At 49.0% G+C, this 22962-nt stretch overlaps 1 protein-coding gene across 1 annotated transcript in view; it reads right to left on the bottom strand.

The window, feature by feature from the left end:
• Positions 1 to 22962, bottom strand: part of DYSF (dysferlin) — a 705898-nt gene that overhangs the window by 266130 nt on the left and 416806 nt on the right. Inside the window, exons 23-26 of the mRNA XM_088447021.1 lie at positions 22502 to 22692; positions 20857 to 21014; positions 17406 to 17537; positions 16280 to 16446 (exon numbers count right to left, since the gene is read on the bottom strand). Of these exons, the coding sequence (XP_088303147.1) occupies positions 16280 to 16446; positions 17406 to 17537; positions 20857 to 21014; positions 22502 to 22692 (648 nt within the window). The remainder of the gene's footprint in view (positions 1 to 16279; positions 16447 to 17405; positions 17538 to 20856; positions 21015 to 22501; positions 22693 to 22962) is intronic.

Here is a 22962-nt window from a genome sequence, read left to right as displayed (position 1 = left end):
GGGAGCTCGCCAGCAACAGGAGGTCGTCCAGATACGGCAGCAGCCGTACATTCTGGTTCCGAAGATGTGCGGCCATGACCGCCATAATCTTCGTGAACACCCTCGGTGCCGTGGAGAGACCAAAGGGTAGCGCCCGGAACTGATAGTGGTGTTGAAGGATAGCGAACCTCAGATACCGCTGGTGTGAAGATGCTGTCGGAACATGGAGGTAGGCGTCCTGGATGTCCAGGGACACCATGTAATCCCCCGGTTCCATCGCCAGAATGATGGAACGTAACGTTTCCATCCTGAACTTGGGAACTCTGAGAAATTTGTTCAGAGACTTCAAGTTGAGGATAGGGTGATGAGAACCATTGGGTTTCTGCACCAGAAACAGAGACGAATAATACCCCGTCCCTCGTTGTGATAGAGGAACGGAAACAATGACCCCTGCTTTCAGCAAGGACTCTATAGCCTCCTGAACCTGTAACGCCTTGGTCTTGTCCTGAGAAGGACTTGTGCAGAAAAACTGGTGGGGTGGTCTGTGCCGAAAAGACAGGGCGTACCCCTGGGAGACCACTTCTCGAACCCAGGCATCCGTGGTGGTATTGTGCCAGCACTGGGCAAATAGAAGAAGTCGGCCTCCCACTCTGAGGTCCCCCAGAGGGAGGCCCGTCCCATCAGGCCGCAGGTTTATCTTCCTGCTTGGAAGAAGGGCGCCGAGCACTCCAGGCTTGCTTCTTGGGTTTAGAGGCAGTCTTACTCGCAGACTGTCTCGGGAAGTACTGACCTTTCGCCTTACCCTGAACCCGAAAGGAATGAAAAGCCGAACTCCGAACCTTAGCAGGCAGTGCCGCCGAAGGGAGGAAGGCCGACTTGGATTTAGCCAGGGTGTCCACTATTTTGTCCAAGTCCGGACCAAATAGTAATTCACCATTGAAAGGTAAGGCCTCCAGACCCTTCTTTGAATCAGAGTCCGCTCTCCAGGACCGCAACCACAAGGATCGGCGGCCAGACACCGCTGCAGCCGATACCCGCAAGGTCAGCAGACTAGCATCTAAAGAAGCTTCACCAATGTAAGAAGCAGCGTCCCTCATTTGTCCCAACAACGCCCGCTGGACATCCGGAGCGTCGTCTGGGAAGGTATCTTTCAATGCATTGGCCCACCCCTCAATGGCCTTGGCCACCCAGGAGATGGCCATGGACGGTCGGGCCACCGCCCCGGAGAGGGAGTAAATAGACTTTAAGCAAGTCTCAACTTTCCTGTCCGTGGGATCCTTCAGCGAGGATATCGACGGTAATGGTAAGGTGGCGCCCCGAGTTAAACGGGTGACATGGGAATCCACCGCCGGTGGAGTTTCCCATTTTTTACAATGTGCCTCAGGGAAGGGGTAATTAGAAGCCAACCGCTTCTGAGGAAGGAATCTCTTACTGGGCGCCTGCCAAGCTACCGCCATATGATCCGTCAACTGATCCGACAGGGGAAACACCGCAGAAGCCACCTTAGTTTTTTTGAAACTAGGAAACTTCGACTTAGGAACCGGTGCCTCATCCTCTATAAGAAGAATAGCTCGCACCGCCCTAACTAGTGCTCGCACATTAATGGACGACTTGGTATCCATTTCCTGGACCGAGGCGTCCGAGTCAGTGTCATCAGGGACCTCCCCATCATCTGAGGAACCCTCTGAGTCCGATACCTGAGCAGCCCGTGTCATGAGTGGGCGTTTAGAAATCCTAGAAGGCATGTCAGTCTGCAACATTGACTGAAAAGCCGAGGAAGCGGCCGCCAAATTTTGCACGGAGTTGGAGAGCACATCCACCCATGGTGGAGGCGTCGCCATAGGGGCCTGAAAAGGTACCACAGGCTGCTGCGGCACAGGGGAAGCCTGTATATACATAGGCAACCCCGCATAGGGACCTACTGATTGAGACCCAGGAGGACTCCGCAATAACTGCGGGACACCCGGGGAATGGGGGATGGTCGGCTGGGGCACCGCCCTAGTAGGGAGAGCAGTCGGGACCGACAGACGGTCCGCAATAGACACCAGCACTTGAGAAAACATCGCCCACGGTGGTTCCTGCGCCAGAGAAGGTCTGGATGGGCCAGGAGCCACCTGGCATCGACTACACAGGCCATCCTGTGACAAATCCTCCCTATCTACTCCTGCAGAACAGCGTCCGCAGGAGGCCAACACCGGAGCCACTGAGCGCTCAACCTCCTCGTCTGACATGACAGAATATATTATATATCTGGCACCAGGGTAGAAGTAAAACGCACTCACCGGTGTGCTGAACAACAGCCCACAATATGGCACTGAGTAGCACACAACTGTATGTGACGGACCTCACAAATACGTGATCTATATAAGTGAGGTCAGTAGAAACGCCCCTCCCCCACACACCTGTAGGGCTTGTAGGAGAAGTAAAGGGATAGGTATAAGCTGACAGTAAGCGGAAAATAAGCACAGACAGGCAGCACTAGCAAAAGTCACATACCATGCAGGAAGATATACTCACTGCACCTTTACACTACAATCAACCTGCCCAGATTCAGTGTCTGGGAGGGCTATAGTGCTGTGTACGCTGTCCTTAATCAGGGGAGAGGTACACAGGGGGACTGGTCCGCGTGCTCCCTGAGATCTGCGCTGCCACTGGGAAAATGGCCGCTGGAGACCTCAGAGGAGGAGTGGCCGAGTAGATGCAGCTCAGCGACGCCAGACTGCGTGCTGAAAGGCGCGCTGAGCTGAGGGGAGGAGCCGCTGAACAGGGAAGGCTTCCTCCCCTGGCTGGCCATAACCCCAGGGATGCTGGCTTCCCGCTTGCCCCTTTATCCCTGGTGGTCTAGTGGTCCCACGGGTTATGGGGGGGGCCCGCCGCCACTGCCAGCAGCCTCCGGTCTGTCCCCAGGACCGGAGGCTAAAGGACTGCATTTAAGGCATTCCGCGCGCCGCCGCTAGCCAGCGACGCGCGGCTTACCTGAATCCCCGGCGACTCCGGCAGCAGTCCTGGGAGGTAGACAGAGTCCGGCTAGTACGGACTCTGCCCTCCCGCCGCGATCCCCAGATCAGTACTGGCGTCGCGGCGCCAGTCGGGGATCAGAGCGGCAGCGTGGGCGTCTGTACAGACAGCCCTTCGCTGCCGTCTGTAGTAAAAAGAGATTAAAAATAAATAAAATCTAACTTAAAATAAAAAGCTTCTGGGGGCTGCTCCTGCAGCCCCCCTGCGCGGTGACCGACTCCGGCCGGGCACCAGCTTACACTGAGGTGCCTGTGGCTCGGGGGCGGGGTATAGAGGAGGACCCAAGTGCATCCTGGGAGCTAAAAGCTTAACTGTGTGGTGCCCATGGATCCTGTTCCAGCTATAACCCCCAAGGTCAACCCTGTGGACCCCCTATGGACCCTGAAGTAGAAAAATGGGTTTTCAGGACATTAGCAAAGTAGTCACCATTAATTGTCTGTCCACGGGGAACCCAGTGCTGTAGGATTTTACTGTGCGCCTCAAAGAACAGCGGAAGCGTGACTTTACACGCCGAAGGAATCACACAGAATTTTTGTGAGCGGAGGTGAATTTGCGTGTTTCCATACACTGGACTGTTTGATTTTTTTTGTTGTTTGGATTCCGTATCATAACGACGAACCCACGATTCGTCAAACGTCACAATCGATGTCAGGAAGTCCGGGAAATCCTCTCCGACATGCGAGCGATGTTCTTGAACGATTCAACTCGTTGTCGCATCTGCTCTCCTGTCAGATTTCTGGGTACCCACCTGGCACACACGCTATGCATTTTCAGTTCCTTTGTCACAATATGCTGAACCCGTCCGAATGAAATGCCAAGTGAAGCCGAAAGTTTGCGTAAAGCTAACCTTCTGTCATTTTACAACATCTCCGCAGCTTTGCCAATGCTGACATCTGTAACCGCGGTGGATGGTCTCCCGCGTTTCATCAGTCACTCGCATATTACCCTCTTTGGAGTGCTTCTACCACTGAAATACTGCAGCACGGCTAATTGTTTCTCGACCGTATGCTTGCCGTCATATTTCATGACATTCATTTCCGCTTTTGCCAAGTTTAACACAAAATTCAATCACACATCTCTGACGCAATCTGACAGACGCGTCTTCCTCATCTGCCATGACGGAACGTAAGAAGATCTTCCACAAGCTGTGACCCAACAAAGACGACTACGGCAGTCCAACCGCAGGTTCAGACACATCGATGTATGAGCTTCACAACAACCAGCCCTCATATATAAAATTATAATTATTATTATTATTATTTTTTAATGACTCTCATGGGTTATTGACATCCTGAGGATAACCTGGTCATGTATCAGGGGAAGGGAGGACAAGACGCTGTCTACTTCTCTACAATATCAACCTTTTCTGCCCAGACCCTCCCTGCTCATTTCACACTGCTGCCTCAGAGACTCTCCCCAGCGTTATGCGAGTGATCGCCCCTCTCTACGGGATCTGTAATAACAAGAGATATGGTAAGAACTTACCTTTGTTATCTGTTTCTACGAAGTCCATAGGGTCCACAGGGTTGACCTTGGGGGTATAGGTTGGGAACCAAATCCGGGCACCACGCAGTTAAAGCTTTTAGCTACCAGGATGCACTTGGGTCCACTCTCCCTATAACCCCGGCCTCCAGCCAGAGGTACCTCAGTTTGTAAGTAGCCAAAGGCCGGAGGAGGAGAGAAAAAGAGAGAGAAAACTGGAACACTCTAGAACCATACTCACAGAAAAGGAGACGGGAAACTGGTGACCAGTAACACAGCCCATATGAAGCCAGGTGCGTCAGGGCGGGCGCCCTGTGGACCCTATGGACTTCGTAGAAACAGAGATAACAAAGGTAAGTTCTTACCATATCTCTTGTTTTCTACTTCAGGGTCCATAGGGGGTCCACAGGGTTGACCTTGGGGATGTCCCAAAGCAGTTCAAAAAAGGGTGGGGACGCTCCTGTGCTGAGAGGAGAATCCGTCGCCAAAAAGGAAGCATCCTGAGAGGCAAAGGAAACCAATGCCTAGAACCTTAAAAAGGTATGGACAGAAGACCACGTGGACACCTAGTAAGGCAAAACAGCCGAGGCGCCACAACGAGCCGCCCACAAGGGTTACATGGCCCGAGAAAACACAAGCCTCAACGACAGAAATGCCCACCCATGGGTAGGCCCCTGAGGAAGACATACAAGGCCATCCAGCCAACATTTCATTATAGGCCGGCCATCGTTTCCTGTGAAAACCAGAAACCGCAGACCACCAATAAGGAGTCCGATTACCATAAGGAACTTGAACGGATCACATAAAGCCAAAGAGGCCGGACCACAGTCAATGAGGCCACACCAGCCGAGAGGACTGGGGACTGAATGGCCGTACCATAAGTTCCAGAATAATATGGAACCTAAAAACCACTCTAAGAAGAAACACAGGGCGAGAGCAACTCACACCCTGACATGATGCCCTCCAGAAGAGGGAGCCACATGAGAACGCTCCCAATTCAGACACTCTCCTGTTGATTTAAACACCCTGAGAGAGAGAGAGCTTAAACAATAGACCATGTAAAGGCTATCACAACCAGCGGTTCCATTGACTGTCCCCGGAGGGAACAAAGAACCACTACTAACTCCCCAGGAGTCCCTAGGGAGGACAAGTGGAGGCATAATCCAGAAAACACTCCAAAGGATGAACTGGATACCAGAGCGGAGCAATTCCATATCTTAACCATACCGACAGTGTAGAGATCCGCACTGTCAGGAAGGCCAGGCCAAGGGTGAAACCCAAGCCAGCCAGAAGGAATGCCAGAATATCTGGAAATCCTGGACACCGGAGGATCATATCGACAGGTACGATACCATAAGAATTATGTATGCCACAGTCCGTGGCAGATCCCAGCAAAGTCTGGCCTATCTGCTCTAAACATCTCAATGAAGACAGAGCCAGGGAAGCCCTAGGACCACAGTAGGGGCGCAGTCAAAGACAAACGATCCAGGTCCAGGGAAAAACAAGGACCCTGAGACAACAGGTCCAGATAGTGAAGCAGTAGGAACGGAGCATCGATGAGGAGACTCCGAAAATCTTAGTACCAGTGATGTCTGGGACGAACTGGAGCCCCCAGAAGGAAAGCCCCTCCGTCTCGAATTAAACTTCCGAAGACCTCGAGGAAGAAGGGAGACCGGAGGACACAGGTACACAAAGTGGAAGGACCACTTCACTGACAAAGAGTCACTGAAGGTAGCTTCAGTACTCCTAGAGCTGGACTGTAACACCGGTAATGTGTGATCGAGTCAGAAGGCCATGAGGATCAATCCCCTCAGGGAGGCCCCCTCTGCTCACCAGGAGTTGAAACCTCTCTTGGAGAAGAGACTAGTCTCCGGGATGCACGTCGTGACGGCTGAGGAAGCCCGCTTCCCAATAGAGAGCTCCCGGAATGAACACTGCAGAGTTGGCCAGGAGAAGACCCTTGGACTATGTCAGAATGGATGACATTCCTGACATTGCCACCCAACTACCAGTGTTGCCTAGATGGAAGCCACTGTTGTGACACTGTTGGACTGAACCTATTCAGGTTTACCGTGACATACGGGTTAGGCCAGAGTGAATATCCAAGACAGCCTAAAGTATCAACAAGTTAAGTGGCAGGGCAGAAGCGACAGACGTCCAACTGCCCCGAAACTAATGCGGACCAGACACTGTCTGTAGCAAAGAACACCCTGGACGAGATGGCCATAGCCACCCGGACAGAGACCAACTCGCCTCTGGAGAAAGTATCATCGTTCGAACAGCGATCCGATGGAAAAAACTCGATCCATCCGGAGGGGAGTCAATTATGGCAAGGCCTGGAATGGAACTGAGCACATTCCACCCTACCAAAAGGTAGACACTCTGGTAGACCGCGCATCACAAAGAGTAATGACATGTGTCGACTGCGTAGATATCCGCACACTCCAAGTTGAAGAGTGGAGATCTTGTCTTACGCCAGAAAAATTCTCAGATTCTGAGAATTCAGCAGTGCTCCCAGATGAAGAAAGCCCTGTGAGGGATGCAGGGAGGACTTTTTCTCCGTTGACTAATTATCTGTGCCGAGAAGAAGCCACGGTTATCCTGACCTGGCGGTAAAGTACCTTGGTGATCCTGCTAAAAGCAAGAGACCGTCCAGAGAAAGGAGCATTCGGATACACTGAACAGGTGAACTGTCAGAAAATCCATAAGGCTGGTAAACCCTAGTGGAGTTGAGGACAGTCCCAAAAGGCAGAGCCCGAAACTTACAAGTGTTGCTGTGGCACAGCAAACCTGAACCCATGCTGATGAGAGGGCTCTGTATGTACCCGTAGGTACGTATCCTGAATACTCAGATATACCATAAAATCCCCAGGTTCCAAACGTCGGATGATGGAGCAAGGAGGATTCCACCTGAGTGCAGGCACCATTGGAATCTGATTCAGGGATTTGAGACAGAGTATAGGCAAATGAGGACCAGTCCTTCACTGCCCCAGAAAGAAAGTAGAACAACCAGTCCCTCACTGAGATAGTGAGGTTGGCCGAAATAGCTCTGCTTACCATAAAGACTGTATAGCTTTCTGGGATTGTAAGGCCCTGATCAGGTCTGAAGAAGGGCCCGTGTAACAATGCCTGTGAGGAGGCCGCCTGAGCAATGAGAGGCCATTGAGAATCAGTACCTCACTCTGGAATTCCCCAGATGTAGACCTGTCCCGTCAGGCTGAGGGTATATCCTCAGGTGTAGAAACAGGGTCGTCCGGAAGTCCAGGACTGCTCGGTACTGGATATGGTGGCCCCCATGGAGGCCGACAGCCTAGGAAAAAACAGGCCTTTAGGCTGACCCTGAGGACAAAAAGACTTAACAGAGTTAGTCCGAATGTAGTGGGAGTAGCTAAAGACGGTATCTCCCCATTAGTGATACTGCCAATGATGCAACGATCTTGTCAAGGTCAGGACCAAACAAGATCTTCCCCATGGAAGGAGTCTGCACCTCTGCTTTCCCATAATGCAGCCATAGGGTACTGCGGCGGATACAGACGCCGCCGAAACCCAGAAAGTTAGAAGACCGGCATCCCATGTAGGTAACCCCACATATGACCACTGCATATTTTATGTGAGCGGCAAAAGATATTTGAACCCCAGACGTGTTGGAGGGGAAAAACGTTACAAATGCATCACCATGCGATGGCCATGGTAGGACGGGCAACAGGCCCTGAAGACGAGTACATTGATTTCAGGCAAAGTTACCACCTACGGATCCGTAAAATCCGTCCAGGCCGGGATGGGAGGCGTATTAATGCCTGTAACCCGACGATTAACATACAAATCCATCCCAGAAGGGGATTTCCATTACTTGTGAGGACCCTCAGGGAATGGGAAACAGGAGGCCTTTGTGACTCCTCGTTATCTGGCGACAGCCAGACTCCCGCTATGAGATCCACCCGCTTGGCAGAAAACGGGAGATGTATGATACAGGTGCAGGATCGACATTCTCTATATCCAGAATGAACCTGGCTACCAGCCCCAAAGCAGGGATAATAATACTTGAAATCGGCTCCCCCCATGTGAGAGGGAAAGAGCCGAATACACCATCCAGTTCACGGCAGAGCCACTGGGAAGTAACCACAGGGCGTATATCACGCCAATTAGTATTTCGTATAAAACGACATCCACCAGGGTGGCCGTTGTGGTAATCCCTGCAAGGGGAATGACAGACCGATGTGGTATCGGAGGTAATTCATGTACTGTGAAAAACCCCCAACGGGGAGCGATAGTCTGTTGCACAGGGGTAAATTGCAAGAAATTGCGAGATACCCCGAGTTCAAAAGGGCAGTATGGTGAAGTAACTCCAAGCGAGTGACGACAATGGGGCCCGCCCGGCGATCCTCAAAGGAGAGGATCCTGAGAAATAAACCGCCCTTTAAGGGGGTCGTGCAAGGGGCCCGGCACCAGATGGTGCCGCATACATAAACCTTTCTGAGTTAAAATCCTCCGCACTAATTCCTGCAGGCTATGACTTGCAGGATAGCAATAATGGGTGCAGTATCGTGTGCAATCTCCTGGTCAGATATATCTGACTATCTTGACGGAAATATTAAGCAGCGCCATACCGGTCCTGACTGACGCTAAGATTAGCTGCAGGGACCCATTATCAGCGTATGCAACTCACAGTTCCATCTAAAATATGGCAACGTGCAGCACGCAACAGTATATGACAAACCTCACAGATATTAACAAATATATATATGTGAGGTCTCAGAACCACCCCAGGTACACCTGTATTAGGGCAGATAAAGAAAAGGGATAGATATACACTGACAGGTGAGAGAAAAAGCAGACAGTCAGCACTAGCATAAGTCACATACAATGCAGAAAAATATATATACATACATTTGCATGACATATAATATACTGCACAATGTCGCTACATTCAACTGCCCAGATTCAGTGTCTGGGAAGGCTATAGCGCTGTGTACACTCACCCAAAATGGCCAGTTACGCAGGGGGACTGGGCTCACTGACATCCTAGGAGTTCTGCAGCACCACAGAGAGAAAATTACCACTGGAGACCTCAGAAGAAGCGTGGCCCGCGGAGGAAGCAGCTCAGCGACGCCAGACTGTGTGTTGAAAGGCGCGCTGAGCTGAGGGGAGGAGCCGCTAGACAGGGAAGGCTTCCTCCCCTGGCTAGCAATTAACCCCCCGGGATGCCGGCTCCCGCTGCCGCTATAATCCCTGGTGGGCTGTGGACACGCGGGGTATGCCTCCATGGAGGGGGAGCCCGCCGCCACCGCTAGCGCCTCCGGTCTGTCCCCAGAGACCGGAGGCATAAGGCTGCATGTACACGCGGGTCACCGCAAGCGGTGACCACGCGACTTACCTGTCCCGGTCGATCCGGCAGCAGCCCAGGGATTCCTAGAAGAGCCCGGCTAGTACAGACTCTGGGGTCCCGCTGCGATCCCCAGATCTGTACTGGCGTCGCAGCGCCGGCAGGGTGTAGGAGCGGCAGCTTAGACATCCATTGGACAGTCTGATGCTGCCGCTCTGAAGAGTAGTAAAAAATAATAAAATAAAACTCTTTTAAAATAAATTTTAAGCTTAGGGGCTGCTAAGCAGCCCCCCTGCAGTAACGGTGACCCGACTCCGGCCGGGCACCAACTTAAACTGAGGTGCCTCTGGCTGGGGCGGCGGGGTTATAGGGAGAGTGGACCCAAGTGCATCCTGGGAGCTAAAAGCTTTAACTGCGTGGTGCCCGGATTTGGTTCCCAACCTATACCCCAAGGTCAACCCTGTGGACCCCCTATGGACCCTGAAGTAGAAAGTATAGTACCCACTGCCATGTAATTGCCATAGTGTTACAACCACTTAAACAGTGTCACAGTTAGAGGTCCTTTGGAATGCCGATCACAGCAGTTACATTGGCGGATCTCAGTTCTCCAAAATACCATTAAAGAAAAAAAAAATAACCGCGCAGCATTCACATAACTTGTCTCTGTGTTTTCCTTGGAAGACTCAAAGCCTCAAAAACTGCTCTCGCAACTATTCCTGTCCTCCTCCCTATCTGAGCTATTTGTGAGACAGCTTTCAGACATTTGCGAGCCGTAATAGGTGTCTCTGACCCCACTTCTCTCAGCTGCCTGCGGAATATGCGGTGACGAGTCATTACTGCAAATGGCGCAATTGTCTTTATTGCCGTGTTATTCTATGCCTTACACCAAGTGGGGGAAAAAGGCCACTGAATGCCTACGTTGCATAAAAAGTTGCGTGACGCGTCGTGCTCTCGATTGTGAGAATCGTGCCGCAAGCTCCGTGGCCGAGTGTTAATCGTGAAACGACCGGAGTGACTTAAATGAGAAACCATAACTCCCAGCAGCCGGTGAGCTGCGCTCCGTTGTGCCATGCTGATGAATGCTTTAGTACCTTGTCTAGGATGCTCCAACCGCATAAAAAAAAAAAAAAAAATCTATTAACATTTTTATGATGCCTTAAAGCCAAAACCCGACATTTTTCACAGCAATGTAAATCTAGTAATAGAAATGACAAGTTAAAAGATTTACTAAGACTTAACTCCTACATGGCCGGCTGCGATTAGTATCCAGGTGCGTCACAATAATACTCATCAACTTTTACTCGCGTAGTGACATTCAGTCGTCAGCACTGTACAATCAGGTGGAGAAAGTCAACATGTCATCTTAAACGACCACTTGACCCCAGATATGAACCACAGTTAAAGTGCGCTGTTCAGTGATACCCTGGCATCTGTTACAAACTCCTCCATTAGACAGCTGAAGCCCCTGAAGCATCCCGATGGGATGGACCTCAAGCAATTCAAAAAGTTGAAACTGAGACACTATGACATCACTGTCCCCATACCAACTCCCCCATTATCAACAAGTTTCAGTCTTAAAAACCCGTTTCTCGTGAGATTGAAGAGTTTCCTGTATTTATTATTGCTGATAGCGCTTTATTTAAGCAGCGCTATCAGCACTTTACCCCCATCATATCACATGGCTTGTTTTGGCATTTATCATTTGAGTGCTATGTTTAAAATAGCGCTCGTTTACCTTATCTTGTGTCAAAGTCAAATAATTGGTTATGATCACACACAATTATTATCTGACGATCTGGTCGTCGGTGGTCTGACGATGCGTTTCCACGACGCTACTTTGCGCCGCACAATCTGATGCGCTAAACTGCGTATGCACAACACACACATACACTGATGCACATAACGCACACCCTTATAAATGTATATATATTTCTATACACAGATGCTCAGAAGCGTACTCGCAATACTCACACATGGACGCTCATTTGTATATAGTTGTTATGTCAACACACAGACGCACATATGCGGACGCATATGTGCAAGATGGTTCCCATTTACAATAGTTACTAACCAGTGTTATTAAGGATATTACTGACCTAATAATTGTGATGTAATATGAACTTAAATAAGTTCTAAGGTTTAGAACATAGTAGACATGTCATGTTCGGTATTATATTAAATCCCTGTTCATTTTCAGATCTCTGGTCCTATCGGCAAGGAGATCGCATCATGCGTCCGCAAGTTACGAAGTATAGGGATGTATTGGTTAGCATGTTAACATTTTGTATGTAGTGTCGGTAGCCAGTTTAACCAGTTCTTCGGCGGGAAACTACACAAAGCAACTGTTGGAGAACTAAGCCATACCCCTGATGACACCATATGAACTAACCAATGACCAGGAGCAAGGACCAGTGGAATCATGCCAGCTTGTCTCTATTGTTTTATATGTGACCTGTAAGGTATATAGGCTACTGCTCTGGACACCATAAGGGAGGCTTCAGGATTGATGACTGAGACCTGGATCCAGAGTGCTAGCGCATGTATCGGCTGTACCTTGTATTTTACTTGCGTTTTGCGCTAATTGTTTAGATCACAGCGTGTTATACTTTTTCTTGCAAAATATAACTTTTTGTTCTTTGGAACCACAATTGGATTGGAAAGCAATTATTTTACTTCAGCGATTAAGGGGTATCCATACTTGATTCGTCAGCCTCTGCCATCTGTTAATCTGCGGTCCGGCGGTGTTTGCCCAGCGCTCTCCCCCGGCACCCGGAGGTCAGCCCAGCATGCATCTTGGCTGGCTGGGTTTCCATAGAAACATCAGGTGAAGAGATAAGGCGATAACTCCCAATCCGACCAGTATGCAGCCTCAAAATGTCCGCTGGCGTCCGGAAGTGTCAACTAGAGCTAGAGACCGCACATGCGCAGTCTAACAACACACGGGGCTTAGCTTCTTTCGTCAGCGCTGCTTGAGTGGTACAAGCAGCGCTGACCAGAGAAATACCGCTACCGCTCGCAGGGAAAATGATTCATGTTAAATACAAGGGAATATGAAAGAATCAGCAGTGACATCGCTATTTAGCATTGCACAGCAAGAAGTCTGATAAATAGGGGCGCAATGGTCATTCACACGTTGCCTATTTTTTTAAAAGTACCTTTCTCCTAGTAAAGCAGCCAGCTTCAGTTATGTCATGTATTGTAAGCTCAGCTATAAGTGGCACGGAGCCTGATTGGGAGATGGACGCTAATGCCACCAGAGCTGCCAATTTGTACGCAGAGGGCATACGAAAATATTTTTAATCGCCACACCCCCCAATGCCGCCCACAAATGGTCACTGCCTGTCAATCACTTCCTCATTGCAAGCGATATTGGTAATGAAACTTGATGCATGCGCAGTGCAGATTAGCGATAATCGCTCAACTGCGTACACATCAGGATTGCGTCCATTTGTTTATCAGGCTCGCTGCGAGGAAATTCACCACCTTTTACATCCAGTAACTGAAATCCGACAATACATACAGACAGGAAAGCCTCTGTTAGGGTAAAGCGATGCTTAATGATGACAGAATGCGCTACATTAGCTCTGCCTACATGTACAATTCGCCATGAGTGCGCAATAACGTGAGAGGCACAAGGCTGCACTTAGCCAATGGGGTGTCCGATTCCTGCGCTATGTCTTAAAGGTGATCCAGCTCCTCAAAGGTCGAGTATAGAATAAAAATATCATAAGCTGAGAATTCTCAGGTCCAAAAACCGTAATATAGGGGCCGGGTATGCAAACTCCGCGATCGCACTTTCTGGTGTAAGGACGCCCTCTACGTATTAGAGAGCGACGGCAGAGTGAGCGTATGCCGGTATAAAGACGCCCACTTTTCTTTCTTAACACACGTCATCTCCAGCTAGTGTATGATTAATCAGAACCATCAGAGCTGCACAAATGACTGAGCGTTTTTAATGATAATTAGCGGTGGAATCAGCATTGTTAGGGATCGTGGGAATAGCTGCTTTTCGGAGCAGCTGTACATGTGCTGGGGTAATCTTGAATTGCCCCGGTGTCATAGCTCGCTGTTAGTACATATGCGATTAGTCATTTTGCAGTGACTGGTCGGGATGTACACTTTAAGGTTAGTACATCCCGCCCCATGTGTGTGTGGAGTTTGTATGGTCTCTCCATGTCTGCGTAAGTTTCCTCTGGGTGCTCCGGGTTCCGGACCACAATCCAAACACATACTGCAGTTTAAATGGACTGAGAAAAAAATGAGCATTGATTTCAAGCTCCACTGGGTCAGGGAGTGAGGTGAATGACTAAATATTCTTTGTATATCGCTAAGGAATATGTGTGCACTATATAAATAACAACTGGTAATAAATAAATAAAAATAATAACTCAGTAGTCAGCAAGCACAGCAAATACTCAGTAGTCAGCAAGCACAGCAAATACTCAGCAATCAGCAAGCACAGCAAATACTCAGCAATCAGCAAGCACAGCAAATACTCAGCAATCAGCAAGCACAGCAAATACTCAGTAGTCAGCAAGCACAGCAAATACTCAGCAATCAGCAAGCACAGCAAATACTCAGCAATCAGCAAGCACAGCAAATACTCAGCAATCAGCAAGCACAGCAAATACTCAGTAGTCAGCAAGCACAGCAGCCACTCAGCAATCAGCAAGCACAGCAAATACTCAGTAGTCAGCAAGCACAGCAAATACTCAGTAGTCAGCAAGCACAGCAAATACTCAGCAATCAGCAAGCACAGCAAATACTCAGTAGTCAGCAAGCACAGCAAATACTCAGCAATCAGCAAGCACAGCAAATACTCAGCAATCAGCAAGCACAGCAAATACTCAGCAGTCAGCAAGCACAGCAAATACTCAGCAATCAGCAAGCACAGCAAATACTCAGCAATCAGCAAGCACAGCAAATACTCAGCAATCAGCAAGCACAGCAAATACTCAGTAGTCAGCAAGCACAGCAAATACTCAGCAATCAGCAAGCACAGCAAATACTCAGCAATCAGCAAGCACAGCAAATACTCAGTAGTCAGCAAGCACAGCAAATACTCAGTAGTCAGCAAGCACAGCAAATACTCAGCAATCAGCAAGCACAGCAAATACTCAGCAATCAGCAAGCACAGCAGCCACTCAGCTTTCATCAATCTGGTACAAGCTGGACAGTGTAAGTCAGGATGTGGTTGGTTACTATGATGTTGTGCAGACTTTGTATTTCCCTGCAGTGTAATAATGCAAGCTCTGGTCTCTTTCCCAGAACCCCATAGGGAGGGCAGCATAGAAAACCAGCATACGATGCACAGGTGAATGTACGAAATGAAGAAGCCAGTGTCACTACGAGAAACTGGCACTTGGAGCCGTGGTAGCCCAAATCGTGGCAGGGCGTGGCAGACCTGTAGATGTAGCATTGCTGTGATCCAGATGTTTGTATCCGTTCAACAAAAAATAGAGGATTTTCTGATGCCGAGACACTAAGGGGTCTAGTTACTAAGCAGTGTTAGGAGACAGAGGGCCTGATTCAGACCCGCTCGCGAGTGCTCGATGTTGGCCGTCTCCGTCGTGTGCATGCGCGAGACCCGCATAGCGACGGGCAAGCCGTCGCTATGGGTCTCGCTGCAAAGGGGTCGATGGTGAGTGACAGCACGCCCCCTTTGGGAACGCCTACCGTCTGGGGCCGGCCCCACTGACATCACAAGTGATGTCAGTGGGAGTGCTTTTGGCTCTGATAGAGCCAAAAGCACTCCAGGGCTTGCGGCAGACGAGACCCTACCACAAGGGTCTCGTCGCAAGCCCGATGGTTGTGATGGTCTTGACCATCGCGACCATCTTTTTGGCCGCTCGCTATAGCTGTGGGTGGTCACCCACAGCTATGCGAGCGGCCAGGAGGCCGCTCTAAAAAAGAGAAGGAGGGCACTGATTCAGAGCGAGCGCTCTGAAAGAGCGTCCGGCTCTGAATCAGGCCCAGAGTGAAAAGTGATAGGAAAGTGATAAGGTGCCAGCCAATCAGCTCCCAACTGTCATTTTTCTAACACAGCCTGTGAGATGACAGTTGGGAGCTGATTGGCTGGCGCCTTATCACTTTCTTATCACTTTTCACTTTGTCTCCTAACACTGCTTAGTAAATAGACCCCTGTGTCATTGGTACATTGCAGAAGAAACAGGGTCTGTGATACATTACCGGGCTGTACAATCTGTCAGCTGATTATAGTATACAAACAAAGACAGGGATTATGTCACAGCCTAGTCCAAGAATGTGAAGCCAGGAAGTGCGCAGAACGCAGACAGCGCAGGGCCGGGCAGTATGTGCCAGCGCACCGCTGCCCAGCACTTTCTGCTCTTACACGCTGATTAGGATAATTGGCGAGGATTTGGGATGTTGGCGTTACCCGGGAAAGCTTCAACGCGCCATTTACAAGCACACGAAAAAAAAATATATACACTTTATCCATTTATGGTCTAAACTCACGTCTTCTCGGGGCTGATGGACCAGTCTCCGCCCCACGTCCAGCCGCTGGAGGGCTTGAAACTTTCTTTTGGCAACTTGATTTTCCCTGTCACATCCGTGTACTTGGGGTACGTCAGCCCCGTGGTCCCCCAGTTACCCACCAATGCCAGCTTGGTCTGGTTTTCATACTACAAGGCAAAGGGATATTGTCAGTACGTTACTGTAATGATGCTGCGTAATACACAATAGTGCAAAACTATCATTATAGATGGAATATCTTGAAGTGAACCCTCCACACAAAGCCCCTCATTCAGAGGCGGACGCTAGAAGCGAGCCCTCGTTCTGAATGAGGGCGGCCGCTTCACTTTTCAAGTGCCGCCTCCTGGTCACTAGCTAAGTTGTGGGTTAACACCCACAGCTTTAGCGACCGACCAGGTTGATGGTCGCGATGGTCAAGACCATCGCGACCATCGGGGCTTGCGACGAGACCCTAAGGTTGGGTCTCGGCAACAGCTAGCCCCAGGGAGCTTCCTGCTCTGATCGAGCAGGAAGCTCCCCACTGACATCACTGCTGATGTCAATGCGGCCGCTCACAAAACGACAGGCGTTCTGTCAGGAACGCCTCCATTTGTGTAGCCACCGCCCCGCCTACAAAACGGCGCGAGCTGTCGATCAACAAGACAGCCGCAACCTTTTGTAGTGAGTTCCGGAGCGAGAGAGTTCCTCTCAGGCTCCGGGGCTTGCGCACGCGGTGTGGTCGCTGTGCGTGCGCAGGGCCTTAACATCGATCCGGTTGCGAGCGCTCAGTGCTTGCGACCGGGTCTGAATGAGACCCTAAGAGTTCCCCCTACAGATCTTCCTTATAATCATTCTGATGTCACTGTGATTAGTCACCGAATGGCTGCGGGGTCCCGGCAGTGGGAATGCTTTAGAGGGTTACAGCACGGAACCAAACAGGGTTGTCTTAAAAGTAGCACAGAACATGGCAGCAATGTTATCGTAGGATCGAGCAGTGCAGGTGGAGCAGGCTGTAGTTCACGCTAGCTCTATTGGAAAATTGTGTTGACAATCCAGTTGGTGCTAATTGGGGAACCAAGGAAACTAAAAGTTGCCGTAAGCTCTGCTCTATTTCCCAATCAAAACTTACAGACTCTGCAAAGACGGAGAGTTTCCCACGAGCAAACTGATTGAATTCCTTCTGGTCCACGGCCAGCCCCATCCACAACTGCACCCGCAGTTGCCCGGGCATCTTCGCCCCTTTGTTTCCTTCTTGTGGAAACTGAAAATAACAATACAAGACAGGAGAGGTGAGAGACGGGAGTTGTAACATGTTATTCGTTTTCTATGAGACTTTCGTCTAGATTGGCTGGGATAAGTGTTGGGTCCTGTTTAATGGGAGCGGAGGGTGGAAAGGGCAGGATCTATGGCACCAAAGCTTGTGGTTTTATGATGCGTACACACGGTACGATTAAAATGGACGATATTAACGATAATGATATCGATCATATCGTTCATATCGTGCATTTTCCGGTGCCCAAGGTCCTGCGATGCGCGGGCACGTATGGACAATATCGGTATTGTCCATCGACCGTACATGCAGGCCAACTTGGTCGAAATCGACCAGGTTACTATAGGGACCCACGATCAACTATATAACGATACAACGATCAATGTTATAGTCGCTGGTGGGTTGGTGTTGTGCTGGATGTTCGATATCGATCATCCAGCACACCCGGGAGATCGTACAACGATGTCGTTATAGTTGTCAATCGTCCCGTGTGTACGCACCATTACAAGCGAAACATCCTGCACCTTCATCACTGATAATGGGTAGCTACACAGGCTATGATGTGCCCCACTAGGGTTCCGTATATCATATCTACAGTCAGGGGCATATTAACACCTGAGGGGGCCCGTGTGCAGCAGGATCCCTACTCAGCCCCTCCGCGTCTTACTTTCTAACTTTGTGCCGGCAAGCGCCCCCCCCCCCTGCTCCGCAGAACCATATTCATTAGGATGGAGCATGCCCACAAGAGAGCAAAAGGCTCTGACACAGCTCTGCCACTCACTGCGCTGCGCCATGTTACCAAAGACGTCACTTGGAGGATTGTTCCGCGATGGAGGAGGGACCCGTTTGCTGGCAGAAGGAAAGTATACGTTGGGTGCAGGGTGCGTGGTGCCAGGGGCCTGTATGCACCACAACCCAGCACCCATTATAAAGACGCCTATGGCTACAGTTACCATGTTGGCATTCCTGGTCACAATGTCAATAATTCATTTTTATATTTTTCCTGACCCTAATGCTAATCCCTAAACCTACCTAAGGCTAATGTCCTTATTTTCACTATGTCAACATTTTGTCTACGTCAACATTTTCCAGATGGTGACATGTTAGATGTTGATATTTTAACCATTTGACAACAAAAATTTTATCATTCCGCGTCAACATTAGGATTGTTCTTATAGTGACTGGATAACCCCCTGTGCACAGCAAATATTGCTCCCGAATGGCTGACTCGCGATAAACGCCTGAATACCCTCATATATGCAGAGCTTGATTTGCTAGTAGACGTAACCATCAGTCAGCACATGCAAACACCCTGTGCTAGATGCAATAGGCAAGTCTCCAACTAGCCGCAGTTACACTTATTCCCAGGTCGGCAATTACGCCTTAAGTGTAGATGCGATTTTAAGGTGTATCAAACTGCACTTGCGCGCGCTCAGTTCTGGAGTGTGCGCAATCACTAAAAACGTATGTTCAACCCCTCCCCCCACGTTTAACATAATTGTTCTTCTGTACCTTTTGGTGTCTAGTGCTCCCCCACCACTAAGCTTGTAAGCTCATGGGCACAGGGCTACTACTTCATGTCAATGGGCTTGATTCAGTACCGATCACAAGTGCGAATACAGACACAGATCGGGCGATTGTTTGCCACTGCACATGCGTGTAAGCCACACTATGTATGCGCTGCGATCGCATTGCGATTCCGAACGCACAGAGAAATCCATCGCAAAGTGAGTGACGGGCTGTCAGCGTTTGGGGGGTGGTCAGAAAAACGCAGGAGTGCCTGTCTGTCTGAACGCCGCTTTTCATGGGCGTGCCTAAACTAGCCACTGCGATTGCATACGCAGCTTGAGTGCTCACTGCGTGCGACGAGTCTTGCTGTTTCTGCGACCGGTCAGACCTGCTGTACTGTAAATGCTGCAAGACTTGCCGATGTGCGTCAGTGGTACTGATGTATACGCAGAAAAGCGAGGTTGGACGGATAAGAGATAGCGGCAGTGGGCGTCCCCTTGCCGGCTGCACTTCTGCAAGCCTTAGCCTATTTTCGCTGCTGCGATCCATTGGGAATAGCTGTTGCAATCGCAATTGCGATCGGTACTGAATCAGGCCCGCTGTGAGTTATTTGTATCCCAATTGCCTAGATGTGCAGCGCTACGTCATATATACTGGTACTGACAACCATAATAATAACAGCAATAACAAGCAGCACTTAGTGGCTTAATTCACAAAACAGAAAAGAACTCTGTAATATGATATAAGACGTTGTGTACAAGAGACGTTCCTATTCTTTACTAGGAGACGTTTGCGAATTACGCTCAATTCATTTAATACAGTTTTTATCATCTGACAGATTTATAAGTCTCTCAGCGGCCACAGACATCGGTATATGGACGTTACAAGTTCTAGGCTGTAATCTGTACCGGACAATACCGCAACGCACGGTGACCTGACCAAGCTGGCTAGTAGGAGAGACAAATAACGACCATACTACTTAGGGCCTGATTCACAGATGGAGGCAATAGCACAATAGCGCATTTGTACGCAGCGGGTGTGCTATAATATATAAAAGCCGCAGGAGGCGTTTTAAATCAGGTGGCTGCGTGCAAATAGGTAGCATCGGATCAACTGTCTGAACATCGGACAACCGAGTAACCAGTTAGATTACACAGGATGTCCGGCAAAATCACGCAGCCGGGCCGGTGAAGCTGCAGATCTAAGTACACTGGTGCTGCCTTTGGTACGCCTAGAAAACAGGTCTCACACGCCCCCCTTTTCTAGTACGCTGCTCAATGTCACACCAAAACAGCAGCAGAATGTTAATCAGGCTGAGACTTTTGGGGCAATATGGCTGCACCTGACCTGCCCATGCGTATAACGGCTCCGGCGCAGATCTTCAATCATCACAGATTTAAGTGAACATCGGAGTTCCCTAAATCTCTGAATCAGGACCATAATCCAGAGACACCGAGAAATGGAATAGTGCAAATATAACACCTTAGGACTGTCACTAGGACCCGGTGACGCTCGACAGCTATGACATACGGTGCTATGGTCATATAACTGAGAAATGCACCAAATAAAGCGTATAATTAACAAGTATTGGCCACTGTATCTTTTTCTTTTGTCTGAAATCTTCAGAATGTTTTTATTTTTTTTATTTCATGGATTTGGGAGCCTGAAACAGAAGAAAATTCTGCTGCGATGCTGGTTCCGATCTCCGTCACATCCAATCTAGCCTGCAGTGTAATCATCGCTGACCCTGCCAGTGCGCTCCTGCCCAGAGCTTGCAAGTGAAGGGGGAAAGAAAACATACTTTCAGAAATACTGTCTGAAGTTTCCCGCAGTTCCGGCCACAGCACTTGGACCCGTTCCTGGAGAAAAGGACTTGGTGGGCTGGCATTCTGTAATAAGCCACACGCTTGTCTCCTTGTAACATCCAAATCACTATATCTGGCAGGCTGTTCTGCGGCTGCAAATGTGGATTCACAAAGTACAGTATTAGTGCTGCCTTCCAACAAACACATAACGAAATACAGCTTGAAAATTGGAAAATGATGGAAAAAGAACCACAACGTAGACAGGCATCATTAATGTTTAGTAATAATCTGTACAAAGGACTGAACACACAACACATCGGAGCACTCGCCAGCGATGGAAACGCTGGAGAAGGCCAGAAGAACAGAGCGCCCATACCTCCGTCTTCATGTAAGACCTTGCTGATGGACACACTTGGCCTAGGTTAGGGGACCACCTACCCTTAACCCCAAATGTGACCTGTAAGATACTGGAAACCGCTGAGCTGTAGATCGTCCTACAGATCGTTCTACGGATACTTCTGTCCAGGATGACCTAGCGCCACCACAAACTATGAACAAGCCACACGTGGGTGTTGCTGGCCAGGTCTTGGCTGTTAATAAAGTTGTTTCTTTAGGAATTAATACCACACAGACCCGGGATTATTGAGACCATTCCGAAGCAGCAGAGAATCAAAGCTTGATATCCGCACTTCTCTGTAAAATAAAATGTTTATGGTCTATTCCGGGCCTCTCTGTGTATTTATGTAGGAAACCGACAGGATCCTGGACTTCGGTCAGCATCAGAACTGTGCCAGGTATTTCTAATAATCACCCAACTTCCAATTTTATAAAATTATATCAAACCCCTGACTCATGTGTCAGCGAAATGTGTTTCTAATTGTCCACATTTGACGGGTGCAATTTATATATATATATATATTTTTTTTTTTGGGCAGATTATTAAATGATTCATTAGTGTGCTTAACCCTAGGTTTTATTCTACATCTAACGGACAATTACAGCTCTCGGGCAGGGTTGCGGTTGGTCCCGGTGAAGCTACTTACATCTGGATTAACTACCAGGACAGGACAGGACAGTTCCAGGGCGGGATATCGGCACGGCCCATAGCAATGTTCCATGTCCGCCAATTGGGATCATTACTCATTATGTTGGGAGATAGAGAGATATAGTATGGTGGGAGTCACAAAGGTCGCAGTGGTTGGTTTGGGGGCAGTGTTTTGAAGCTCCTTTAGTTTTTAAGCCACAGGGCTGTGTTTCTGTTAAAGACAATCCCCTGAATGATGTTAGGGGGGGGGGGGGGGGTAGATGGGTGCAGCAACAAAATTACAGCAATTTTACTGTAGATTTAAAGCGGCAACAATTTATAAGGTAAAACCAGACTTAATTAACATTTTGAATTATTGCCGCTTTAAATCTGCTGCCGAGATCGCCAAAAATTGTGCGGATCCACACAACTCGCACCCTATTACATAATCCCCTATCTTTATATCTTACATCTTCCTGGCTACTTCATTTATCAAGATGGCTGCTAGATTCTACTGACTAGCTTCTACCTTGTAGATAATATTTTGTAAGTAGAGTGCAAGGTGCACCTGACTATTTGCCATCTGTTTTGGTATAGTCAGTACGAGCCGTTACCTCCTCTGGCCATGGCTTTCAGTCTCAGGAGCCAGTCTTCAGCCTGCTCTACCACATCCATGAGGTCACACTCCTCCATCTTTAATTTCTGGGCAGACTGGATAATCTGGTCCAGATTGGTCCGTCGGAAGTTAGACAGATAAAGATCGAGATGAGTGGTTCCGGGTATTGATGGAATATCCGGCAATGGATGGCTGCACGCAGAAAGGAAAGCAACGACACAGGTCATACAGGATAAAAATCAGGAGCAGCAAAAGTTTTTTTTATGGTTATAATAATGAAATACAAAATGTTATTGGTCTTCAGACACTAATGAGGGAGCATTCTAGGATTAGAAATCAATGATCTATTATACTTCCTTTTAGTATTTCTCCTGGATTCAATACACTTTCTAAAAAAAAAAAAAAAAAAAGGCTGTGGAGTGTTCAGGAAGTTAGCTGTGCAACCGAAAACATCACCCCATC

Source organism: Taudactylus pleione, unplaced genomic scaffold, assembly GCF_031769625.1.
Source record: "Taudactylus pleione unplaced genomic scaffold, aTauple2 ptg000410l, whole genome shotgun sequence".
Taxonomy (NCBI): domain Eukaryota; kingdom Metazoa; phylum Chordata; class Amphibia; order Anura; family Myobatrachidae; genus Taudactylus; species Taudactylus pleione.
This window is presented reverse-complemented; position numbering and strand designations above follow the sequence as displayed.